This window comes from Podarcis vaucheri, assembly GCF_965113315.1.
Source record: "Podarcis vaucheri genome assembly, chromosome: 13".
Taxonomy (NCBI): Eukaryota; Metazoa; Chordata; class Lepidosauria; order Squamata; family Lacertidae; genus Podarcis; species Podarcis vaucheri.
Window position 1 is genome coordinate 47,099,004 of NC_138751.1, and position 26,189 is coordinate 47,125,192.

At 47.6% G+C, this 26,189-nt stretch overlaps 1 protein-coding gene across 2 annotated transcripts in view; it reads right to left on the reverse strand.

Moving 5' to 3' along the window:
- Positions 1-3,950: 3,950 nt before the first annotated feature.
- DHX8 (DEAH-box helicase 8) overlaps positions 3,951-26,189 on the reverse strand; it is a 39,423-nt gene continuing 17,184 nt past the window's right edge. For both annotated transcript variants that reach the window (XM_082194721.1, XM_082194720.1), the window contains exons 13-23: positions 23,461-23,655; positions 22,250-22,435; positions 20,775-20,985; positions 18,073-18,254; positions 17,772-17,912; positions 14,181-14,336; positions 13,061-13,198; positions 11,485-11,613; positions 9,710-9,906; positions 8,039-8,218; positions 3,951-5,807 (exon numbers count right to left, since the gene is read on the reverse strand). In XM_082194721.1, coding sequence (XP_082050847.1) covers positions 5,588-5,807; positions 8,039-8,218; positions 9,710-9,906; positions 11,485-11,613; positions 13,061-13,198; positions 14,181-14,336; positions 17,772-17,912; positions 18,073-18,254; positions 20,775-20,985; positions 22,250-22,435; positions 23,461-23,655 — 1,935 coding nt within the window. In that variant the 3' untranslated portion in view covers positions 3,951-5,587. The remainder of the gene's footprint in view (positions 5,808-8,038; positions 8,219-9,709; positions 9,907-11,484; positions 11,614-13,060; positions 13,199-14,180; positions 14,337-17,771; positions 17,913-18,072; positions 18,255-20,774; positions 20,986-22,249; positions 22,436-23,460; positions 23,656-26,189) is intronic.

Below are 26,189 nucleotides of genomic sequence, written 5' to 3' on the forward strand. Positions count from 1 at the left end.
CAACATATTGGAGACATTAGGAAACTTTACAAAACTAAAAACTTAACATAGGCAGATGAACACACATTGGTTAGCACAATGAGTGGCTTCCACATAATTAATCTAAACAAAATAGACATAATAAAGGTTACTGGGGGGAAGGTGCAGTAAAAATCCCAATGTTTGCCTGCTCAGCCAGAAAAGTAATATTCCAAAGTTGCAGAAAATGGCCACATTCTGTGTTGACAGACCCTTTGTGGGAGTCTTCCTCTCATTATTTTTTTTCTCTTCTATATACTGTGGTAACTTGGTTCTCGAACGCCTTGGTTCTCAAACGCCAAAAACCCAGAAGTAAATGTTCCGATTTCCGAACGTTTTTCAGAAGCCAAACGTCCGATGTGGCTGTCAGCTATTGTTTCCAGGGGAACCTGCACCAACCAGAAGCTGCGCCTTGGTTTTCGAACATTTCGGAAGTCAAATGGACTTCTCGAATGGATTAAGTTTGGTGTTCTTGTTTTTGCTATTTATTTTGCGTTTTTGTTTTTGAGGCTTTTTTGGTTAATCTGTTTTTGTGACTGTGTGGAACCCAGTTCAGCTACTGATTGATTGATTGATTGATTGTGTGACTGCGGAAATGGATAAAAGTCTGCCATCCAAACAATGACTATCATCAGTGCAGGTAAGAAAAAAAAAAACTTTAATTTTTATCATCTTCCATATGGTCTTACTCATTTTACAGTACAGTACATTGATTATTATTTTCATTTCATGGTCCAAAGTTTTGTTAATTATTCACGTTCTATGGGGGAAATTTTGAGTTTTTGCTGAAACAGCTACTATTATTCCTCTTGGTCGTGACCTGTCTAAATATTTCTCAAAGCTGGAAAGATGCTTTGACCTTTGCTTGAGATGCGTGGTACAAGAAAGCCTTGCTTCTCATCACCCAGGAAAATCCCACGCATGATCTTAGGGCTACCAGGGGCAAAGCATCCTCAGATGATTTTGTTGCAGTGCGCTGACCTTCATATGACCTACATGAACAAACACATGATAAACTGCTTAGTCCTGCCAAGTATGACTTCATTTTGGAAGAACTACTGAGTTGCATTCTTGTTTGGACCCCTCTTTGCTCCTCAACTGTACGTCTGTTCGTATTGTTTCCCACTTGTGACTTGTGCTATAATAGATATGTTGTTGTTGTTCTTTAGTCGTTTAGTCATGTCCGACTCTTCGTGACCCCATGGACCAGAGCACGCCAGGCACTCCTGTCTTCCACTGCCTCCCGCAGTTTGGTCAAACTCATGCTGGTAGCTTCGAGAACACTGTCCAACCATCTCGTCCTCTGCCATCCCCTTCTCCTTGTGCCCTCCATCTTTCCCAACATCAGGGTCTTTTCCAAGGAGTCTTCTCTTCTCATGAGGTGGCCAAAGTCTTGGAGCCTCAGCTTCAGGATCTGTCCTTCCAGTGAGCACTCAGGGCTGATTTCCTTCAGAATGGAGAGGTTTGATCTTCTTGCAGTCCACGGGACTCTCAAGAGTCTCCTCCAGCACCATAATTCAAAAGCATCAATTCTCCAGCGATCAGCCTTCTTTATGGTCCAGCTCTCACTTCCATACATCACTACTGGGAAAACCATAGCTTTAACAATACGGACCTTTGTCGGCAAATAGAACCATAGAATTGTAAAGTTGGAAGGGACCAAGAGAGTCATCTAGCCCAACCCTCTTGCATTGCAGGAATCTCAACATGCGGCCCCTCCCATCCGATTTGTAACCATGCCAGACCCTGCTTAGCTTTGCAAATGTGCCTGCAGCTTTACTGCTGTGCCACTAATATAGTTTTAGATGTCGCATTTTCTCTGTTCTGGAGGCCCGCTTCGGTTGGTTTCTTCTCTATATTCATACCCTTGTTTACGTAAATAAACATTATGAAATAAAAGATGATTGCTGAGTTGTCTCACCTTGAGATCCTATGGGAATCTTCAACATACAGACTATTTCTGCAATTCAGCAGCACAGATTGCTTTAGCTGGGATTCCAGCATTGGACTAGAAATCAGTGGTATCCAAACTTTTTTTCAAAGCAGCCCAGATGTGATGAAGTGAAGGGCCGTGAGGGCCAACCAAAGTTGCTGAGCTTTTTTTAGGATTGCAGTTCTTGATTGAAGTTGTTTTGAGTTGTTTGGGGGATTTTAACCCACAAAATAAGCTGCCACAGGGGCTGGATTAAACCAACTGGAGGGCCAAATTAGGCCCCCAAAACGGACTTTGGACATGCCTGGACTAGATGATGCTTGGTGTCTACAATTCTATAATCATGGAAATCTGGGAGAAATTTAAGAGAATGCTTAAACACCCCCCCACCCCGGTTTATTAACTTAATTTAAAATAGCATTACAAGTGTAAAAAGCACAAAGTAGCAAGGGTCATACTTAGAAAGAATGAACAGGCCTTTGTATTCCAAGCACAAATCCTATCGTAGCCTCTTGTCGGTTCCCAGTGGTTCATTTCCACAGAATCCTCTGTTTTACTTCAAGGCGGTACGAAGATCACTTTAGTAACTCCGGGAATGTCAATTTCTCGCCCACCGAAGGCCTTCAAGGTCACTTTTCTCTCCTCGGTGTCGTTTTTAAAGAAAGCTCTACTTATAAACAGGAGATTCCTTCTCGTCCTGCTCTCAAAAAGTCATACAAGTTTATTCTTTTAAATTAATTTAAACCAGATGTGTTCACTGCTTGGAACTGGAGCAAGGAATGTCAAGCTGCTGCTGGTTGTCATATATCGAGCTCTTTGGAATTATGAAGAATGGTTAGGCAAAGTGCTTTCCCTTGATCGCTCTCCGCATCGCAGCGGGGGGGAGCCGACGGAACACAGAGGCAATTCTCTCGCTTACAAAAGGATTTTTTCCCAGCAGCTTGATTGCAGAAACGAGGAGGGGGCATACAGGGCGACATTGCGCTCCTCTTTTCTCCTTATCCTCTTTACAACTGCTTGTATCAAAACAAGTGCAAACCCTACTGTAGTATAAACAATACTTGCACAAACTACATTAGGATGGATCCGTGGAGGAAGCTGGTCCACTCTCAGTGCGCATTGGACATCTTTGGATTGAGGTGGCGGCAGGGGGAGGAATAGAAGAGTGTGCAAGATGTCCCTGTTAACAATATTAGTAGTAGTGTTTATCCCCTAGAAGTGAGCAGGCAGACTATCAGAGTGTGTGTGTATGGATAAAAAAGTCGTGTGCCACCCCCAGCCTCTGCAAGATTCCCAGGGATTCCAGACACTCTGTTCCTTTAGAGCATGGGTAGGTTAAGAACTTTGCTTCAGGATGAGAACAGAAATTGTACTCCAGCGGCGCAGCAGCAGCAGGAGGCCCCATTAGCTAAAGTGGTGCTTCAGGTTAAGAACAGTTGCAGGTTAAGAACGGACCTCCGGAACGAATTAAGTACTTAACCCGAGGTACCACTGTATATATATATTAAAGCAAGAAGATCAAGGGACGACCCTGGATAGCTCAGTTCTTTAGAGCATGGGTAGGCAGACTAAGGCCCGGGGGCCGGATCCGGCCCAATCGCCTTCTAAATTCAGCCCATGGACGGTCTGGGAATCGGTGTGTTTTTACATGAGTAGAATGTGTACTTTTATTTAAAATGCATCTCTGGGTTATTTGTGGGGTATAGGAATTCGTTCACCCCCCCCCCAATATAGTCCGGCCCTCCCACAAGGTCTGAGGGACAGTGGACCGTCCCTCTGCTGAAAAAGCTTGCTGACCCCTGATTTAGAGAATTGAGACACAGCGGAGATGGTCGTAGCTTTAAGAAATATGGTTTATTCACCTATTTACACCTTCAGTCTGCATGGAGGGAGTCCAGATCGCACAGCATGGTCAAGAGGGGCTTGCACCCCACAGCAGGCCACAGGCCAGCCTTCAGCCAGCCTGCCCAAGATGGATCCCAGTCTTTCTTTCTCTTCCTCCTCCTCCTCTTCCTCTTCAGAACACCCTGCTGAAAACACTCTTTTCCTGTCACTTCACACCCTGGCAACCTTCCAAACCCCCTGTCTCTGTTCACACCACCACAGCAAGGCTGAGAAGTGGGTCTTGAAGTCTGGGCAGCCCAGGACTTCCAAACACACTGCCCAGTCTGGCGTCCAGAGGAGGTTCACTTTGGTGCTGAATATCCAAGCGATTTGATTTCACACTCCATCATCTCTCAAGACGGAAGGATGACAACCACAATACAGTGGTACCTTGGGTTACATACGCTTCAGGTTACATACACTTCAGGTTACAGACTCCACTAACCCAGAAATAGTACCTCGGGTTAAGAACTTTGCTTCAGGATGAGAACAGAAATCGCGCTCCGGCGGCGCGGCGGCAGCAGGAGGCCCCATTAGCTAAAGTGGTGCTTCAGGTTAAGAACAGTTTCAGGTTAAGAACAGACCTCTGGAACGAATTAAGTACTTAACCCGAGGTACCACTGTACATGTGTGTGTACACAAACCAGCTTCCAGACAGAGAGAAAAAATCTGAAGACAACTTTTCATTTAAAGAGTCCTCCTTGTACCACAGACACCTGGGACATAAAGGAAGATCACACAACCTCTCTTAGCCCTCTCAGCAGGCAAGCAGAAAGTTGCCAGCAATTGCAATGAAGGGGTGCTGTGAAGAGTCATAGAGCCATCAAGAAGGCATTGTGCTCTCTTCTCCACTCCTTCAACTACATCTGAATCTCTACTGCATCTCCTAAAACAGGTGGCTTTGCAGTTATTGCTGGGACTACAACTCCCATAACCCCCAACCACTGGCCTGAGAGATGGAGGGAGGTTGAAAATAGCTCCTGAAGGACTACAGGTTAGTCACCCCTCCCTGGTACTGCAAAGGCACATCCAACCTTGAGGACAGAGGACATTTTTCACCAAGCGCAAGTAAGATCGTACAGAAAAAGACAGACAAAAACTCTGATCTAGACAACACGGCCTCCATCTTTTTTTTTATTTTCTTCAAATTTAAAAACTGCTTGGCAATATTACTGACGAAACACAGGAGTGTTGCTTCAGGTGTCAGTGAATCCTTGGGGGGGAAAGAGAACATCTTTTTGTACACTGTTTGGGCTCAGACAGGAAGTGGGCAAGCAACATGGCAGCACAGCTGAAGACCACATTCAAGAAAGGCCACCAGTGTAGGGGGTCTGGGTATTTGTCTTGCTTCCTCCAGGAGCAGCTCTTTTCAAATGTGCTTCCAGAGGGTTGCTTTGAAGAAAAAATACGGTAGTTCTAAAGGGAAAAGGTCACAGGAGAGCTTTGTGTTCCCCTTTCGGTTCCCGTTTGGGGCAGCGGAGAAAGGAGGCCTTTCGGTAACAGAGAGGAATTCGAAACCGCACGCCAACTTTTGACCCTTGCACAGCGCAGGAACGGCAACAAAAGAAAATATCCCATGAAGAAAGGTGTCTCTGAGGCCAGCCATGGTGAAGACGGTGCCTTTAAGAGCTGGCATTGCACCACTACACCTTTTGGTCTTGAAACGTACATAGCAAGTTGTCCAGATATGCCCAAGGCTGGACCGCGTGATGGTGCTGTGTCCAGCCACCGTTCTTGGCAGACGAGGAGGGCTCACCGGCGCCTGAAGGCTCGCGATATTCTCCAGGCGTTGGGCTCTTCGTAGCGGTTGTAAAGGGGCTCCAGACGCTGCTGCTTCTTCTGCTTGCTGAGTTTTGTGGGGTCAGAAACCTTGAAGAAGGCAGGGGCGAACTCCACCAGCCAGCGGGGATCAATGGTGGTGACCTCCCGCATATACTCTTTAGTGGTGAGCACCAGCTCATGATATACAACCCTGCAGGACGAGAAAGGGGGCGGGTCAATTAGGACATCCCTCTCTCCCCAGAATGCGGCTCACTCTAAAAACCCTTTCCTCTATGTGCAATATGAAGGCAGATCTCCTACACCAGGCATGGTCAAACATGGGCCTCCAAAATATAAGATAAAAAACAAATAAAATAAAACCTACATACAGCAACAGTGTTTTGTGTTGTGTAGGCTCCTATGATGTAAGTAATGGGCCCCACCTGCTAGCCTTCTCCCTAAAATATCACTGGTTCGCTCATTTCTATATATAGGGTGCCTACATTCTGCATGAACTGGTTGCATGGCAATATGTAGCATGCAGCTGCAGACTGCAGTGCAGCACAGTTGAATGTAGGTCAGGCTGTTGTGTCTAATATTAAAGAGTGCTTGTAGACTGATGATCAGGCAGCATAGACTAAGGGTATGAGTCTTATGCCTACTGATTGATTTCATGTAATACACAATTTATTTTGATCCCATTATGGCTTTAGATACCTATTAGGTCCATAAATGACCATATAGCATATATTCAGCACAAAAAAACAGCGACAATTTCTTATTGACAAAGGACAGCTGGGCATATAAAGGACCCCATTACCTTCAGGAGCTTAGGGCAGGCATCCCCAAACTCAGCTGTCCAGCTGCTTTGGGACTACAATTCCCATCATCCCTGACCACTGGTCCTGTTAGCTAGGGATGATGGGAGTTGTAATCCCAAAACACCTGGAGGGCCAAGTTTGACCATGCCTTCCCTACACCAAGGGTAACTATAGGGCAGTGTTTCTCGAACTGGGGTCCCCAGCTGTTGCTGGACTACAACTCCCATCATCCCTTGCCACTGGTCCCACTAGCTAGGGATGATGGGAGTTGCAGTCCAACAACACCCGGGGACCCAGGTTTGAGAAACACTGCTGTAGGATCAACAAGAACGAGGACATAAATCAAACAGAGCTTGCAGCCTACGGCAAGGTGACAGCTGGTTTGGAATCCCTCCCCCAAACAAATTTGGCGTTGAAATATGACAAGACAAAAGCATGTGTATTTCAAAAGGTCTCCAGGTGTGACAGGAGCAAATTCCCGCAGGACTAAGATACCGTATATACCATTTAAAATGCATGTCACACTTTTATTTGTATTCACTCTGCTTGCTAACCACACACTCCTTCCTCCTGTAAGAACCATCTAGGCCAGGGCTGGGAAAGCATTTTGGCTCCACAAGACAGACTCTTATCAGGATTAGCCTTGCGGACCAAATTTGACCGTTCGGCGTCACCACCCACCTGTCATTTAAGTGACATCGCAATTGGCGTCATGCTTTGAAGCCTCAGAGTTGGGATTTCAAAGCACTTTTGCAAGGAGCTTGAAGGGCCTGACTTCAGGACTTCAAAGCGTAGCAAAGCAAAGTGCATGGCGTGTGCAAGGAATGAAGTTCTCTTGCACACCCGAATCAAGCTGGATTGATTTCCCTTTGTACCAACTGAAGTGCAGGGGGGTCAATCCTACTTAGCATCTTCCTTCCAAAAATTTAGGGGGTTTGCGGGGGATGGGGAGCTTGCTTTGGTGACTGGGAGAGGCCGCCGGGACCACGTAACACCAGTCCTGAGAGATCTGCATTGGCTCCCAGTACGTTTCCGAGCACAATTCAAGGTGTTGGCGCTGACCTTTAAAGCCCTAAACAGCCTTGATCCAGTATACCTGAAGGAGCGTCTCCACCCTCATCGTTCAGCCTGGACACTGAGGTCCAGCGCCGAGGGCCTTCTGGCGGTTCCCTCATTGCGAGAAGTGAGGTTACAGGGAACCACAGAGGGCCTTCTCGGTGGTGGCGCCCACCCTGTGGAACACCCTCCCTTCAGATGTGAAGGAAATAAGCAGCTATCTTATCTTTAAAAGACATCTGAAGGGAAGTTTTTAATATTTAATGCTGTATTGTTTTAAACACCCGATTGGGAGCCGCCCAGAGTGGCTGGGGAAACTCAGCCAGATGGGCGGGGTATAAATAAAAAATTATTATTATTATTATTATTATTATTATTATTATTATTATTATTATTATTATTACTACTACTACTACTACTACATGCCACTTCCCAGGAGTGCAGTCAAATGGGGTTGCCCCACCAGGCTAAGCCCAGGAACTCCCCCCTTAACTTTCAATTGTGTCATACAAACATCCCTTTTCTTGGTAGAAACAATGACATCCGGCAGCACCAGCCTCCTTACCATTCAGGCTGGCGGTTGAAGAGGGCACTTGAGGGGTGGATGTAGACGACCTGCTGGTCAATCAAGGTCCGGTAGCCCTCTTGGGGATCCTTCTTGGCGGCATTCCGGAAGAAACCGCTGCAAATGGCTTTCTGGACGCGTACGGTGGCTTTTCCACATGACACTACGTCCAGCTTGTGCCTGTCCAACCAGAGGAGTGGTGGAAGAGTTTAGAACAGAAGCTTCAGTTGATGCAAATCTAGGCTGCCCTACACCCAGGTCCACACACAAACTCCACAGCTCAAACTGTGCTGTGATCCGCAGGAAAGCACTCTGCTCGAAAGAGAGTTTTGCCCAGCTCAAAAACTCACGTTCAGCTTTTTGAACATTAGATTATCTTCGTCAGGTGTGCTATTTGTGCTGCTCTAGTGCTTAGCGGTAGGGGAGGGAACAGGTTAAGTATTGCCTCCTACCATGAGCGGGACACGGGTGGTGCTGTGGTCTAAACCACTGAGCCTCTTGGGCTTGCCAATCAGAAGGTCGGCGGTTCGAATCCCCGTGACGGGGTGAGCTTCCGTTGCTCGGTCCCTGCTCCTGCCAACCTAGCAGTTCGAAAGCACGTCAAAGTGCAAGTAGATAAATAGGTACCGCTCCGGCAGGAAGGTAAACGGCGTTTGTGTGCGCTGCTCTGGTTCGCCAGGAGCGGCTTAGTCATGCTGGCCACATGACCCCAAAGCTGTATGCCGGCTCCCTCGGCCAATGAAGCGAGATGAGCGCCGCAACCCCAGAGTCGGTCACGACTGGACCTAATGGTCAGGGATCCCTTTACCTTACCTACTATGAGCACATTCCTAATTAAGACTAGGGCTGGGCAATGTCTGGCTGTGTGTTTGCCTCCTCGCAGTCTCTGTCCTCCCAAGCGACCACTGGAGAGGAAAGAGACTGGCCGCCCACCACACTTGCTCACAGCCAGGCAGGCAGGCAGACGGGAGAGCAGGTGATTTGAGCTGAGAATACATCATGGCGCTGCCAGCACAGTGCAGGTAGGCAGGCAGGTGTGTTGGCGGTGGCCGGGGAGCTACTATGTATTGCCAGCTCAAAAAGTCTGAAACCAGTACAGTGGTACCTCAGGTTACATACGCTTCAAGTTACATACACTTCAGGTTACAGACTCCGCTAACCCAGAAATATTACCTTGGGTTAAGAACTTTGCTTCAGGATGAGAATAGAAATCGTGCAGCGGGGGAACAGCGGCAGCAGGAGGCCCCGTTAGCTAAAGTGGTGCTTCAGGTTAAGAACAGTTTCAGGTTAAGAACGGACCTCAAGAACGAAATAAGTACTTAACATGAGGTACCACTGTATCGTGATCTGAACATCATATGGGTTTCGGACGATGAACTGAAAACCGGCCAGCTCTAATTAAGACTCTGTAGGCTGAGATGCCTTTGGGAGCACTGACACACAGAATGGATGCTTCCCCCATTGTCTCCCCCACCCCAAGGAAGCAACAGAAGAAGAAAATTAAAATACAATTAAAAAATCCATATGAGAACTGAACGTAATGGATGTCCCGGCTCCCATCTTCAACCACGAATCCACCGGCGAGCTGCAGACCACCTGAACGAAGCTCATGGATCACTGGTCCATGACAGTTTGGGAACATCCTGTTCTAGCCTGTGGCCAGACCCTCACCTATCCATGATGCCTAACATCTGTTTGCGAATATCCTGGGCACGGCGCAGTGAGCGGGCTTGGATGAAGTTCTCATAGCACCAGGGATTGGAGAACTTGTTGTTCTTCCAGGAGTTGTACACAGCCAGAAGTGTGAGGTGGTCCCCTTCCGTCTGGTGAAACTTGGCTTTCTTCTGGTCAGCGAGAGCTTGCTTGTCCTACAACGCACACAAGCAAAACAGGAAGTGAGCTTTCTCCAGCAGCCCCCCGTCATCAGGAACACCAAAAGAACAGGGACAGAACTCCGAATTATAAGGAATCGGTTTCTGGAGGAGCCAATATAATTTACCTAAAATTTACAAAATTGCAACAAGTGCATGCACAAAATGGTAGTATCTACGCAGGTAAGCTAAAAAAAGGCACAATCACAAATAATTTTAACATTTACAGTCATCCTTGGAAGTTGAACAGAATCCGTTCTGGAAATCCGTTCAACTTCCAAAACGTTCAGAAACCAAAGCGTGGCTTCCAATTGGTTGCAGGAAGCTCCTGCAGCCAATCAGAAGCCCTGTCGGACATTCGGGTTCCAAAGAAAGTTCGCAAACCAGAACACTCAATTCCAGGTTTGCGGCGTTCAGGAGCCAAAACGTCCAAGTACCAAGGCGTTTGGGATGCAAGGTATGACTGTATAGCCTTTGAACAAATTATTGGAACCCATCACACGATTTTCTGTAGTCATTATTTGTTATTGCACTATTTTAAGGGGCTGGCATTACCAAGGGATTTGTGCTAATGTTTCTGGACAGATGCAGACAGACTATGGGGTGTGGGAAGAAGAGAAGTGGTTTGCCTTCTACTACACTGGCACCTTCAATTACTTGTGCAAACTGAACAGATAAACTGTTTCTATATATATATATATATTTCAACACCACGTTTTGATTTTCATCTCTAGTTGATGAAGTAATTCAAGGCTGGTTGGCTGATGACACAAACTGAAGATAAGTTGCATATTTTATTGCTCAGCTGCAAGGGGCCACTGCCTATGCTCCTTCCCCCTTTTGACATCATTTTAGGCTCTATACACCTTCTAGAGCGGGTGTGGGGAACCTCTGGCCCTCCAAATGTTGCTGAAATACAACCCCCATCAGCCCCCAACAAATATAGCCAATGGCCAGGGATGATGGGAGATGTAGTTTAGCAACACCTGGAGGGCCAAAGGTCCCCTACATCTGCTCTAGAGTCAGGCATCTGACCTGCTGAAATATCTGCTAAGTATGGGACGGACAATATCAAATAATGGTCAAGTATTTACAACATCCGGTTATTACAAACGTTAACACAAGGGAGTCAATGATAATTCAACATTAGTTAACAGGGAATCAATCACAGCTAACTGACACACCAACCCTGCGCACTTCCTAGTGTGCCCGATCTACATCTTCATGTTGATTTTTGTTATTTTGAATTTACTGACATGCTCTGTTGTTTTGTACATTTGGTATTTCCAATGTTCTCCTTTTTTAACGTTCTGAAGGTTTGTTGCAAGCCTCTTTGAGCACAGCTCGTTGTGGAAAAGCAGCACGTAAAATCAAAAAATTAATCAATTTCCCAAAACAAGGAGTTGATGCTGGGTAACTCTAGCTGCGCAAAGTGAATCCATGACAGGGAACTGCAGTCTCCCACATCTAGGTCCGATTCACTACCCACCAGACCAGCACTCCATGTTCTTTTCCTCTTCCCTGGCGCTGGCCCAGCTGTGACCAGTGCCAGGCTGCCTTGAGAGTCCAATATACCTTGGGTCGGTAGAAGACGTTCTGCACCGACAGCATGGAGACGATGGTGAGCATTTCCTCGCTGCATCCCAGATGCACCGACATGATGAGCATCTTGCACAACATGGGCTCCAGGGGGAACTCAGCCATCTGTCGGGAAGGAAGGGAACGGCATTCACAGCTGGTTATTTCTTCGAATCTGTGCAGCCTCCCCAAGCAGTGGCAGTCAACCTGGTTGCGGCAAACCACCGAACTTTGTCTTGGGGGGGGCAGGAACAGAATGCCCCAAGTACTTGCACACACATTTCAATATTCCCTCTTTGATTTTCATTTCTACCTTATGAAGCTGGTTGTCTGGTATAGCTATCATAACTGAAGCTCTTCCTTCCCAGAGATGGTTCCCAGAGCACACCAGGCAAATCCAGGGCTAGGGACCTCTAACCATCTCTTGCTCCAGTGCTGCACTGGGAGCTATCCCCCACCCCCAAAGTCAGGGCAGGTCACAAGGGTTTAGCACGCCCGCAATGGATTTCAGGATTCTGGCAAGCTCAGCCAGCTTGTTCTCTCCTTTTGTTAAACAAGTTTCTAGTTCTTATGGGTGAGAAATTAGAAATACCGTATTTTTCGCTCTATAAGACGCACCTAGTTTTTGGAGAAGGAAAACAAGAAAAAAAATATTCTGAATCTCAGAAGCCAGAACAACAAGAGGGATCGCTGCGCAGTGAAAGCAGCAATCCCTCTTGCTGTTCTGGCTTCTGGGATAGCTGCGCAGCCTGCATTCGCTCCATGAGACGCACACACATTTCCCCTTACTTTTCAGGAGGGAAAAAGTGAGTCTTATAGAGCAAAAAATACGGTACGTATCATCTATCTTCTGTTTCTGGTACAATCTGAGGGGGAAAGGCTGAGCAGAGCTTTCCAGATCACTGGGGTAGGGAGAAAAGGGTTTCCAACACCCTCTGCGGTTCCTTCTCCCCTATACTGCTGCATCTATTTCCTGGCCCATTTCCACTATTTTCAGATCTACACTGGCTCACAGTATGTTTCTGAGCACAATTCAAAGTGTTGGTGCTGACCTTTAAAGCCCTAAACGGCCTCAGCCCACTAGACCTGAAGGAGCGTCTCCACCCCCATTGTTCAGCCCGGACACTGAGGTCCAGCTCCGAGGGCCTTCTGGCGGTTCCCTCACTGTGAGAAGCGAGGTTACAGGGAACCAGGCGGAAGGCCTTCTTAGTAGTGGCACCCACACTGTGGAAGGCCCTCCCATCAGATGTCAAGGAGATAAATAACTATACAACTTTAAGAAGAGATTTGAAGGCAGCCCTGTATCTGGAAGTTTTTAAATGTTTGATGTTTTAATCTGCTGGAAGCAACCCAGTCAGATGGGCGGCATATAAATAATCACAATCAAAATCCCAGAACTTTAATGCAATAACAAATAAGGAGGGACAGCAAATGTAAGCAGACTCAAGTTGCTTATTCTAGCTGCAAACACTAGGTTCTACAAGTAGCGTTTCCCAAAGATTCCCCGAGCTTGGATATCCCTTCCATCACCCCCATCCCCACAGCCATGAGACCTGAACAGTGCAGGGCCTACCCGGCGTCCCAGTCGGGTGAGCAGCCCTTCGTCATCCAGGGCACCTAGAGTGTACAGCTGCTCCATTGCGGTGATCAGAGTTTCCATTGGCGGAGCATCCATGAAATCAAAGGAGAGCAGGTCGTTGATTCCCATAGCCTGTGTGTGTGCATGAGAGAGAGGGAGGAGAGAACATGAGGTGTGCTGTACAAACATCTGGATAAAAAAGGTAAAGGCAAAAGACTAATTCATCATGCGAAAGGCTGGGCTGGATGAATCCCTAGCCGGAATTAAGATTGCCGGAAGAAATATCAACAACCTCTGATATGCAGATAACACAACCTTGATGGCAGAAAGTGAGGAGGAATTAAAGAACCTTTTAATGAGGGTGAAAGAGGAGAGCACAAAATATGGTCTGAAGCTCAACATAAAAAAAACCAAGATCATGGCCACTGGGCCCATCACCTCCTGGCAAACAGAAGGGGAAGAAATGGAGGAAGTGAGAGATTTTACTTTCTTGGGCAAACTGCGGGAGGCAGTGGAAGACAGAAGTGCCTGGAGTGCTCTGGTCCACGGGGTCACGAAGAGTCGGACACAACTAAACGACTCAACAACAACAAAAGACCCCTGGACGGTTAAGTCCAGTCAAAGGCGACTATGGGGTTGTGGCACTCATCTCACTTTCAGGCCGAGGGAGCTGGCGTTTGTCCGCAGGCAGTTTTCCAGGTCATGTGGCCAGCATGACTAAACCGCTTCTGGCACAGCAGGACACCGGGACAGAAGCCAGAGCGCATGGAAACGCCATTTACCTTCCCGCTGCAGTGGTACCTATTTATCTACTTGCACTGGCATGCTTTCGAACTGCTAGGTTGGCAGGAGCTGGGACAGAGCAAAAGGAGCTCACTCGGTCGCAGGGATTCGAACCACTGACCTTCTGATCGGCAAGCCCAAGAGGCTCAGTGGTTTAGACCATGCCTTGTACAAACATCTTCCACCGCCCTGACCAAATGAAAAGAACCCAGCTCAAACGCTACAAACAGAAGGAAGGTTCATTTTACAAGGCGCTACAAAGATACTCTGCAAGCCTTTTCTAGAGATGGCTCTGCCATAAGAGACCAGCTGCTGGGTCACCAGCGCCTACCTTAAGGGACAGCACAGTGCTGGCCAAGTTGGTCCTCTGGATCTCAGGCACGTTGGTGGTAAGCATCTCGTCACGGTAGGCCCGCTCTGTGTACAGCCGGTAGCACTTGCCTGGCCCGGTTCTCCCAGCCCTCCCAGCTCGCTGCTTGGCTTGGGCCTGCAGGAATCATAGATAACAAACCAGGTCAGCAAATTAATTTCTCTCCCCCCCCTTTCTATAATTTTTATTAGATTTTCTGTTCTACATTTTAGGATATTCATTTAAGCAATCTTAAACTATCAATGCTTTCCCTTCTTCTATTTCCATGGTTCATTTTGCATAACGTAAATCCCTGCATATTTTATATAAACTAAACCAGTTTTCCATTATTACATTCATCAAAACTATTTACACTATTGAATTTATCTTAATGCTGCCCACGTTTTCAAATATACACAATTCCGCCCCCCACATATATTCAATAAACATTTTCCAATCTTCTTTAAACTTATGTTCTTCTTGTTCTCTTATTCTATATGTTAGGTCTGCCAGCTGCGCATATTCCATAAGTTTAAGTTGCCATTCTTCTTTAGTTGTGACCTTGCTCATTTTCCATTTTTGGGCTAACATAACATAATCCGCAGTAGTGGCATACATAAAGATAAAGGGACCCCTGACCATTAGGTCCAGTCGTGGCCGACTCCGGGGTTGCAGCGCTCATCTTGCTTTATTGGCCGAGGGAGCCGGCGTACAGCTTCCGGGTCATGTGGCCAGCATGACTAAGCCACTTCTGGCGAACCAGAGGCAGCACACGGAAACGCCGTTTACCTTCCCGCCGGAGCGGTACCTATTTATCTACTTGCACTTTGACGTGCTTTTGAACTGCTAGGTTGGCAGGAGCAGGGACCGAGCAACGGGAGCTCACCCCGTCGCAGGGATTCGAACCGCCGACCTTCTAACCGGCAAGTCCTAGACTCTGTAGTTTAGACCACAGCGCCACCCGCATCCCTAGTGGCACACATAAATAACCTTTTTTGACACCTGGGAATTATCCCCAACAAAAAGGACTCTGGGTCTTGATTTTTAAGTACTTTTAAACATTTTTTTCAATTTATGACAAATGATTTCCCAGCAAATTACTTTTGACTGCCCCCTCAGTGCATTTTATTTGGCACCAGGGAACTATAGCTGCAGTATGGAATATGGAAACCACACCATCACAGGTCTTGCAGGTCCGAAACAGGTGTGAGAAAATATGAAGGAAGGAAACATGGTTAGCAGTGAAGCAGCCCAGAGGGAAGTGAGGGGAAGATGGGGCTCGTCATCCTGGGAAGGTGGCCCATCTAGGAGAAGGGAATCTCTGATCCTAAACTTCCCCTGCCCTGATTGGATGGTGTCTTGTACGCCTCCTTCCGGCAACTCCTGCAGCCAAGCTGGTGCCAAACGTATTGCTCTGCTTTCCTTTGGACCCCATCAGGGAGGCCAAAGGGGTGTGTGTGTCTTGTTGTCTGGGGAGCCCAGGACCTCCATACACGCTGCCTAGGCTTCTGCACTGAGGAACGTCACTTTGGTACTGCTAACACAGCGGGTTGACGTCAGTCCTGGAGGCGCACTCCACTGTCTCTAAAGACAGGTGGACACCAACAACAACCAGCCCAGTTGTGACAGAGGAATATGAACCAAGCAAATCTGGTTTTTAGCTTACTGTTGGCTTTAATTATTTTTCTAAGGTTTGAAAGTGTTGCTTTTTAACCGGGTTTCCCTGATCATTTTATGGTTTTATTCTTTTTGTAAACCGCTTTGGGGATTTCTTTGCAGTGAAGCGGGATGTAATTTTTTTGAAATACATAAAAAGAAGTAGATGAGGAAATACGGCAAAAGGTACAACAACATCTGTGTGGAACTAAGGGAGGCTGTTTAGGGGATCCATGGTTGCGCCGCAGAAACACAGAACTCAGCATCTGAAAAATCAAAAATTTCGTTTTTAAACAAGCAAGCATGTTTCTAGGCCTTAGATTTGGAAGTGTGTGGTCATGCCACAAAATCTCAGAAGTGGGGAAGACACACGTGTGTGGCCAAGTCGGAGCAAGAGTTATTCAGAAGCAGAAGACATTCAGATTTCAGAATTCTTGCAGCCTCCAAATTCAGCTACCCTTGGAGTAGAGCATGGGTAGGCAAACTAAGGCCCGGGGGCCAGATCTGGCCCTAACGCCTTCTAAATCCAGCCTGCAGACGGTCCAGGAATCAGCGTGTTTTTAAATGAGTAGACTGTGTGCTTTTATTTAAAATGCATCTCTGGGTTATCTGTGGGGCATCGGAATTCGTTCATACAGTCCGGCCCCCCACAAGGTTTGAGGGACAGTGGACTGGCCCCCTGCTGAAAAAGTCTGCTGACCCCTGGAGTAGAGTATGGAAAAGGAAATACAAAAGATGAGAGGGGGCATTCACTGATTAGGGAACACAACTAGAGTGCCATAAAAAGGAGCAAGTAATTCCTGAAGTTTATTTTTATTTGTGGAAGGTGTCTTGGCGACAGGGAGCTGCTGTTCCTGCCACACTAGGATAGAGCCAGCATGGTGTAGTGGTTAAGAGCAGTGGACTCGTAATCTGGTGAACTGGGTTCGATTCCCTGCTCCTCCACATGCAGCTGGTGGGTGACCTTGGGCTAGTCACACTTCTTTTGAGGTTTCTCAGCCCCACTCACCCCACAGAGTGTTTGTTGTGGGGGAGGAAGGGAAAGGAGATTGTTAGCCGCTTTGAGACTTCTTAGGGTAGTGATAAAGCGGGATATCAAATCCAAACTCTTCTAGGACATCCCTATTCACCTAAGAGCTGGATATGGAACAACTGATTGGTTCAAAATTGGGAAAGGAATACGACAAGGCTGTATATTGTCTCCCTGCTTATTTAAATTATATGCAGAACTCATCATGCGAAAGGCTGGGCTGCATGAATCCCAAGCCGGAATTAAGAGTGCCAGAAGAAATATCAACAACCTCAGATATGCAGATGACACAATCTTGATGGCAGAAAGTGAGGAGAAATTAAAGAACACCTTAATGAGGGTGAAAGAGGAGAGCGCAAAATATGGTCTGAAGCTCAACATCAAAAAAATGAAGATCATGGCCACTGGTCCCATCACCTCCTGGCAAATAGAAGGGGAAGAAATGGAGGCAGTGAGAGATTTTACTTTCTTGGGCTCCATGATCACTGCAGATGGTGACTGCAGTCACGAAATTAAAAGATGCCTGCTTCTTGGGAGAAAAGCAATGACAAACCTAGACAGCATCTTAAAAAGCAGAGACATCACCTTGCCGACAAAGGTCCGTATAGTTAAAGCTATGCTTTTCCCAGTAGTGATGTATGGAAGTGAGAGCTGGACCATAAAGAAGGCTGACCACTGAAGAATTGATGCATTTGAAGAAGAGTTGGACACAACTAAACAACTGAACAACAACAACATTCACCTAACACAAGCAGACAAATCATTTTCTTCTCCACATTTCATAGGGCTGAGCAAGAGAAATCCATCACATCTGCCAACAGAAATTATTCTATCCCCCACAGACCCCAGTCGCAGATCTTGTGTAGAACAGCCACCCAGCCACGTACCTGAGAAATAGGTGTCACAACCAGCTGGTCAATTCCTGTCTTTGAGTTGTATACTTTCTGCTTCACAAACCCAGGGTCCACCACGTAATAGATGCCGTCAATTGTGAGCGACGTTTCAGCGATGTTCGTGGCAATGACCACCTAGATAGGACGAAAGGGACAGACACGCAGCCTGGGTCAAACAGCATGCTAAACAGGAGGCAGCAAAAGCCTCCACAGACTGGTCCAGAAGGGAACTTTCACAGGAATCATATTGGGGGGGGGGGCGCCATCTTTGCCAGAAAGTGGTAGAAGCAGCTACCTTTCGACTCCCTGGGGGAGCTGGGTCAAAGATGCGTGTCTGCATCTCGCTAGGCAGGGCTGAGTAGACGGGCAAGATGATCAGCTCAGGGACGTCGGGACCCAGGGATTTCATTCGCTCATAGAGGATCTCGCAGGCCGTGTCGATCTCCTCCTGGCCAGTCAAAAACACCAGGATGTCTCCTGCAGAACAGAAAAACGGTTCCTCCGATTAGCTCCACCTGCAGGCAGGCCAGGACACAACATTTACAACTTCAGGAACAGATAATAATAATAATTTATTATTTATACCCCTCCCATCTGGCTGGGTTTCCCCAGCCACTCTGGGCGGCTTCCAACCAAATATTAAAAACAATACAGTGTCAGACATTAAAAACTTCCTTAAACAGGGCCGCCTTCAGTTGTCTTTTAAAAGTAAAATACAGTGGTACCTCGGGTTACATATGCTTCAGGTTACATACGCTTCAGGTAACAGACTCCGCTAACCCAGAAATAGTACCTCGGGTTAAGAACTTTGCTTCAGGATGAGAACAGAAATCCTGTTCCAGCGGCGTGGCAGCAGCAGGAGGCCCCATTAGCTAAAGTGGTGCTTCAGGTTAAGAACAGTTTCAAGTTAAGAACAGACCTCTGGAACGAATTAAGTACTTAACCCGAGGTACCACTGTAGTTTTTTACTGCCTTGACATCTGCTGGGAGGGCGTTCCACAAGGCAGGCACCACTACCAAGAAGGCCCTCTGCCTGGTTCCCTGTAACCTCACTTCTCGCAGTGAAGGAACTGCCAGAAGGCCCTCGGCGCTGGACCTCAGTGTCTGGGCTGAACAATGGGGGTGGAGACGCTCCTTCAGGTATACAGGACCGAGGTTGTTTAGGGCTTTAAAGGTCAGCACCAACACTTTGAATTGTGCTCGGAAAAATACTGGGAGCCAGTGAAGATAAAATGTATGAAACTGGCCAGTTTTCACAAACTCAGCTTCGTTTAAATCGACGGGAAAGCAAACTTCTGGCCCTTATGGCTGTCAAAGCAAGCTTGAAAATTTGTGGTTAGGTGGGTGCCAAACCGACAGCTTTGCATGATTTGCTGTGCCTGAAGGAGAAGGGTTTGAGAGGCAAGTTCAGCATAAACAGAGTAGTTGTCGTCTTCTCTGGTGCTCACTCGTTGCTGAGCGAGATTGTCTTCCATCAACACGGGCTTAACAGGGAGTCTGTAAATAACTATAGAGTAGTATGGTTTGGGGAAATGTAGCTTCTCATTTGCAAGATGGGTGCACATAGGAGGGTAGTGTGCTACAGATCTGGGATAGCTCAGCTGGTAGAGCATGAGACTCTTAATCTCAAGGTCGTGGGTTCAAGCCCCACATTCAGCAAAAGATTCCTGCATTACCCTTGTGGCCCCTTCCAACTCTACAATTCTATTATTCTAGGATAGGTAAAGGACTCCTGACCATTAGGTCCAGTTGTGACCGACTCTAGGGTTGCGGCGCTCATCTCGCTTTATTGGCCGAGGGAGCCGGCGTACAGCTTCCGGGTAATGTGGCCAGCATGACTAAGCCACTTCTGGCGAACCAGAGCAGCGCACGGAAACACCGTTTACCTTCCCGCCAGAGCGGTACCTATTTATCTACTTGCACTGGCATGCTTTCGAACTGCTAGGTTGGCAGGAGCTGGGACCGAGCAACGGGAGCTCACCCTGTCGTGGGGATTCGAACCGCCAACCTTCTGATCAGCAAGCACTAGGCTCTGTGGTTTAACCCACAGCGCCACACACCATCAAAGGTTTCTTCTAGTTGGCCAGTGAAGAGTATCTATAGTAGCCTACCCCACTCTCATAGCAGGTCTATGCAGATGAGATAGACCTTTAAAGTGTCTGTCAACTTTTTTTTTTTTTTAGCATTCCAAAAACAAAACTGATGAACAGAAAAGAGAGGACTTAAACATCATCTAGCCCAAGCCAGTGACCCTAGGTAAAAAAAAAAAGGCAAAGGACCCCTGGATGGTTAAGTCCAGTCAAAGGCAACTATGGAGTTTGTGGTGCTCATCTCGATTTCAGGCCGAGAGAGCCGGCGTTTGTCCACTGTCAGCTTTCTGGGTCATGTGGCCAGGAGCACTAAACCACTTCTGGCGCAACGGGACACCGTGATGGAAGAAGAGAAAAAGAAGAAGAAAAAGAGTTTGGATTTGATATCCTGCTTTATCACTACCCAAAGGAGTCTCAAAGGGCTAACATTCTCCTTTCCCTTCCTCCCCCACAACAAACTGTGAGGTGAGTGGGGCTGAGAGACTTCAGAGAAGTGTGACCAGCCCAAGGTCACCCAGCAGCTGCATGTGGAGGAGCGGAGACGGTAACCCGGTTCACCAGATTACGAGTCTACCGCTCTTAACCACTACATCACACTGGAAGCCAGAGTGTACGGAAATGCCATTTACCTTTCCGCCACAGTGGTACCTATTTATCTCCTTGCACTGGCGTGCTTTTGAACTGCTAGGTTGGCAGGAGCTGGGACAGAGCAATGGGAGCTCACCCTGTTGTGGGGATTCAAACCGCCGACCTTCTGATTGGCAAGCCCAAGAGTCTCGGTGGTTTAGACCACAGGGCCACCTTGGAAGCTGCAGGAGTGCTCTATGATTACTGCATGGGACTGAAAGCCTTCCATCCTCCAACATGAAGCAACCTTCAAGGTGAACACCAACATTCCATGCCTTACCTGGTGGCTCCGTCAAGTGGATCTGCATGACTGTGATCAGGCTGGCATCCAGGTAATCTGTCTCTGGCTCCTTAGTATAGAGAATCTCCACCGGGTACGTCCTGCCTGGGATGGTAAAGATGGGAGCCTCGTAGAAGTATTGGGAGAACTTAACTGCGTCCAAGGTGGCCGACGTCACTATCAACTTCATGTCTTGCCTCTTCTGAACCGTCTGCAGGAGAGAAATTGGCAAAGCGTGTTCAGTGCAGGAAAAATTGTACACAGCAACACAAGCCATGAGGGGGCAACAGCCCTGGCTGGCAGCCAGACTAATCCAAGGACCAATCAAGAGCTGGGGCCCAGGACAGACAGGCTTCTTTCTTATTTTCTGAGCACAGGGTTACACAGTGGCGAATCCATATCCTTGTTAATAAAGCTTTCTGTCGTTGGGAAATGATATACAAATAAATGAAAAAAATGTCTGAAATAACTTTTCTTAAAAAACCAGAAGCTTTTTTATTAGGAATTATAGCTCCCGAGACTCCAAAGGACCAGAGGAATTGTATGCTACAATAGCTGCTCGGAATTTGGTAGCCCAGAGGTGGAAGGAAGGGACAACCCCCCAACCAAAGAAGAAATGGCAGATCAAGTTGACGGACTATGCTGAAATGGCAAAACTACCATATTTTTTGCTCTATAGGACGCACTTTTCTCCCTCCAAAAATTAAGGGGAAATGTGTGTGCGTCCTATGGAGTGAATGCAGGCTCCTTGGCTTCAGCGATAGCAACGGGAAGCCTCCGAAGCGGAGAGGGAGTGCTCCCTCCTCGCTCCGGAGGCTTCGCGTTGCTTTCGCTGAAGCCGGGAGAGCAAGACTCTCCTGGCTTCAGCAGAGAGGGAGAGCTGCGCAGTGCCCCTTCAGCCAAGCGGGAGGAGAAATGGAAGGGGCTCCGTTTCTCCTGCTCCTTTGCTGAAGGGGCGCTGAGCAGAGAGGGGGAGAAATTTTTTTCCCTTGTTCTCCCCCTCTAAAACAAGGTGCGTCCTATGGTCGGGTGCGTCCTATAGAGCGAGAAATACAGTCACTGGGAAGCTCAGGAATCAAGAGGACAAGAAATTTTAAAAAGAATGGGAAATGTTTATAATATATATACAAAATCAGTGTAAACAGGTCAAAACATTAGCGGGATTTTAAATACAATTGAAATGTAACAGAATGCATGGAATGTAACAGAACTGAGAAAAATGAAAATTGGAGACGTATTGATATGCAGTTGAAAATAGAACTAAAAGGACCCATGGAAGGGATGGGGGAGGAGTCCAGAGATTCAGAGTAATCTCAATATTTGGATTTCGTATTGTGTTTTGTTGTACATTTTTATTTTTGACAATCAAATTAAAAAGACTATAAAAATAACATAAAATAAAGTCTTTCATCAATTGCTCTTTCCTAATTCATTATTTTTTTTTGGGGGGGGGGGAGATTTGAAAGATTTGACACCTTTTTCAGGAGACCAAAGAGCACATCGGTGTGTATGGTGCGCTCGTGGGCTTCATCCAACATGATGATGGCATACTGCGTCAGATCCGGGTCAATCAGGCACTCTCGCAGCAACATCCCGTCCGTCATATACTTGATCACTGTCTCTGGACTGGTACAGTCCTCAAACCGGATGGTGTAGCCAACCTACCAGGAAGAGTGGGGCAAAACAGTCAGGAGGAGGTGAATGGGAAAAATTTCTGCTCTGGCGATCATGTCTTGACCGCCCGCCTGCAAGAAGCAACTGCAAATTTAAAGGTGTACAGCAAAGATAATAATAATATTTATTTATACCCTGCCCTCCCCAGCCAAGGGCGGGCTCAGGGCGGCTAACAAGCAATAATAAAAACAAGTTGAATGAATGCAATTTAAAAACAAGATTAAAATATTGAAACAGTAAAATATTAAAATGTAGCCTCATCACAGGAGGAGAAAGGAAAAAAGGAAAAAAAGAGGGGGAAGGAATCAAATTGGCTCCAAGCCAAAGGCCAGGCGGAACAACTCTTTCTTACAAGCCCTGCGGAAAGAAATCAGATCCTGCAGGGCCCTGGTCTCATGAGGCAGAGCGTTCCACCAGGCTGGAGCCAGAGTTGAAAAGGCCCTGGCTCTGGTTGAAGCCAATCTAACTTCCTTAGGCCCTGGTACCACTAGGGTGTTGCTATTTATGGACCTTGAGGCTCTCCGTGGGGCATACTGGGAGAGGCGGTCCCGTAGGTACGAGGGTCCTAGGCCGTGAAGGGCTTTAAAGGTCAAAAGCAGCACCTTAAATCTGACCCTGTACTCTACTGGGAGCCAGTGCAGCTGGAAAAGCACTGGGTGAATATGTTTCCATGGCAGAGACCCCGTGAGGAGCCTCGCTGCTGCATTCTGCACCTGCTGGAGTTTCTGGGACAGCTTCAAGGGCAGCCCCGCGTAGATGGGAATGGATGGATTCATGGATGGATGGACGCATTCCCGCGTGGATGGGAACTTCTGGCCTGTGGAATAGATCTGCACTTCCCACATGGTCTCTTGCCCATTCCATTGTGTTGGCCCTGAGCACAACCTCACACGGCCTATCCACTCCTGCCAGCTTGAGGAAAGTAATCAGCGCAGCTGCCACCATGGAATTGTATGATCTGCCACTTCTGGCACATTGCAGGGTCAATCCACCAAGCACCAGCGCATCTTACCTCCTGTCCCAGGCAGCAGCCGAACTCCTCCGATACCCGCTTGGCCACGGACATGGCAGCCACTCGCCGAGGCTGGGTGCAGCCAATCTTCCCGCGGGACGTGTAGCCAGCCTCGGCAAGGTACTGCGTGATCTGCGTCGTTTTCCCAGAGCCCGTCTCCCCGATGACTATCAGAATCTGGTTATCGTGAACAGCCTAGGACAGAGAAGCCATTGAATGCTCAGGTATCCTCAGTGTTCAAAGGTACTCAAATCTCTTCCACCTGCTACTCTGTCTGTTCTCCTCCGTGAACATTACGTCCAATAGGGAAGCGTGCTGCTCTTTGTCTGCACGAATCGGTTTTTCTTTTAAAATCAAGCCGCAGGTTCGGACGCTACAGAAAGGGGCCTACAAATCTGCATGGATGCAATAGCACGGCAGGTGGAAAAATGTTTCCTCGAAATTATTGCCAATACCACAGAACCCGATGAATCTAAATGCCAGAGCTTTCTGTTGGAAGTGTATGGTTCTTAAAGTGTTATTCAAGAAAGAGCTCAAATGGAAAAAGATGCTCAAACAAACTAACACCGGGGGAGCTTCCAGTGACCAGATGGTGACTTTTAGCTCACTGAGCAGGAACCATTTGCTTTGCATCCTTCCTCTATACAACTAATTCTATCTGGTGTTCTCAAAGTTCCTTATAGGGCAACTTCTGGTTTCATACACCCTGCTCAGGTTTTGAACATACAGAAGAGCAAACCTACATGCAAAGTATATATACCGCATTCACAGCCCTCTCTTTATAAAGCTGATGTTCTGCTTCTACAGTCATACCTTGGAAGTCAAACAGAATCCGTTCTGGAAGTCCGTTCGATTTCCAAAACATTTGGAAACCAAAGCATGGCTTCTGATTGGCCGCAGGAAGCTTCCAAAACATTTGGAAACCAAAGCATGGCTTCTGATTGGCCGCAGGAAGCCAATTGGATCCCTTCCAGTCGGGATTCAGGCCTCATCATGGGACTGAAACTGCCTTGGTCGCACTGGTTGATGATCTCCGGCGGGCTAGGGACAAAGGTGAGAGCTGTTTCCTAGTTCTGCTGGATCTCTCAGCGGCGTTCGATACCATCGACCATAGCATCCTTCTGGACCGTCTTGAGGGGCTGGGAGCTGGGGGCACTGTTATACAGTGGTTCCGCTCCTTCCTCCTGGGCCGTGTTCAGAAAGTGGTGGTGGGGGATGAGTGTTCAGACCCCTGGGCTCTCACTTGTGGGGTGCCTCAGGGTTCTGTCCTCTCCCCCATGCTTTTCAACATCTACATGCGGCCGCTGGGAGAGATCATCAGGAGGTTTGGGCTGGGTGTTCATCAGTATGCGGATGATACCCAGCTCTACCTCTCTTTTAAATCAGAACCAGTGAAGGCGGTGAAGGTCCTGTGTGAGTGTCTGGAGGCGGTTGGAGGATGGATGGCGGCTAACAGATTGAGGTTGAATCCTGACAAGACAGAAGTACTGTTCTTGGGGGACAGAAGGCGGGCAGGTGTGGAGGATTCCCTGGTCCTGAATGGGGTAACTGTGCCCCTGAAGGACCAGGTGCGCAGCCTGGGAGTCATTTTGGACTCACAGCTGTCCATGGAGGCACAGGTCAAATCTGTGTCCAGGGCAGCTGTTTACCAGCTCCATCTGGTACGTAGGCTGAGACCCTATCTGCCTGCGGACTGTCTCGCGAGAGTGGTGCATGCTCTGGTTATCTCCCGCTTGGACTACTGCAATGCACTCTACGTGGGGCTACCTTTGAAGGTGACTCGGAAACTACAACTAATCCAGAATGCGGCAGCTAGACTGGTGACTGGGAGCGGCCGCCGAGACCATATAACACCGGTCTTGAAAGACCTGCATTGGCTCCCAGTACGTTTCCGAGCACAATTCAAAGTGTTGGTGCTGACCTTTAAAGCCCTAAACGGCCTCGGTCCAGTATACCTGAAGGAGCGTCTCCACCCCCATCATTCTGCCCGGACGCTGAGGTCCAGCGCCGAGGGCCTTCTGGCGGTTCCCTCATTGCGAGAAGCAAAGCTACAGGGAACCAGGCAGAGGGCCTTCTCGGTAGTGGCGCCCGCCCTGTGGAACACCCTTCCAGCAGATGTCAAGGCGATAAACAACTACCTGACATTCAGGAGACATCTTAAGGCAGCCCTGTTCAGGGAAGTTTTTAACGTGTGATATTTTATTGTATTTTTGGTTTTTATGGAAGCCGCCCAGAGTGGCTGGGGAGGCCCAGCCAGATGGGCGGGGTATAAATAATAAATTATTATTATTATTATTATTATTATTATTGGAAGCCCTGTTGGATGTTCAGGTTCCAAAGAACGTTTGCAACCTGGAACACTCACTTCCGGGCGTTCGGGAGCCAAAATGTTCCGACTTGCAAGGTGTTCGGAATCCAAGGTATGACTGTATTGGCCTTCCAGTCTGTTCGACTGCACGGTATTAACCAATTTGTTTTTACTGTTTTATTCTCTGGGTTGTACGCCGCCCTGAATTTCTGATACAAAGGCAGGATGTGCAGCTTTAATGAACTAAACAGGAAACATTTGCTAGGTAAGGGCATTCCTATATGAAGCTGCATCAGCTCCCAACAATCACAGGTTTTCTGTGTTTTCCGCTTGCAGAATTTAACGGGAGAAGAATTGGCAGGAATATAGAAGCTCCTTAGGATTTTGGAACACCATGGTCATCTCCTGTGGAGGCCAAACC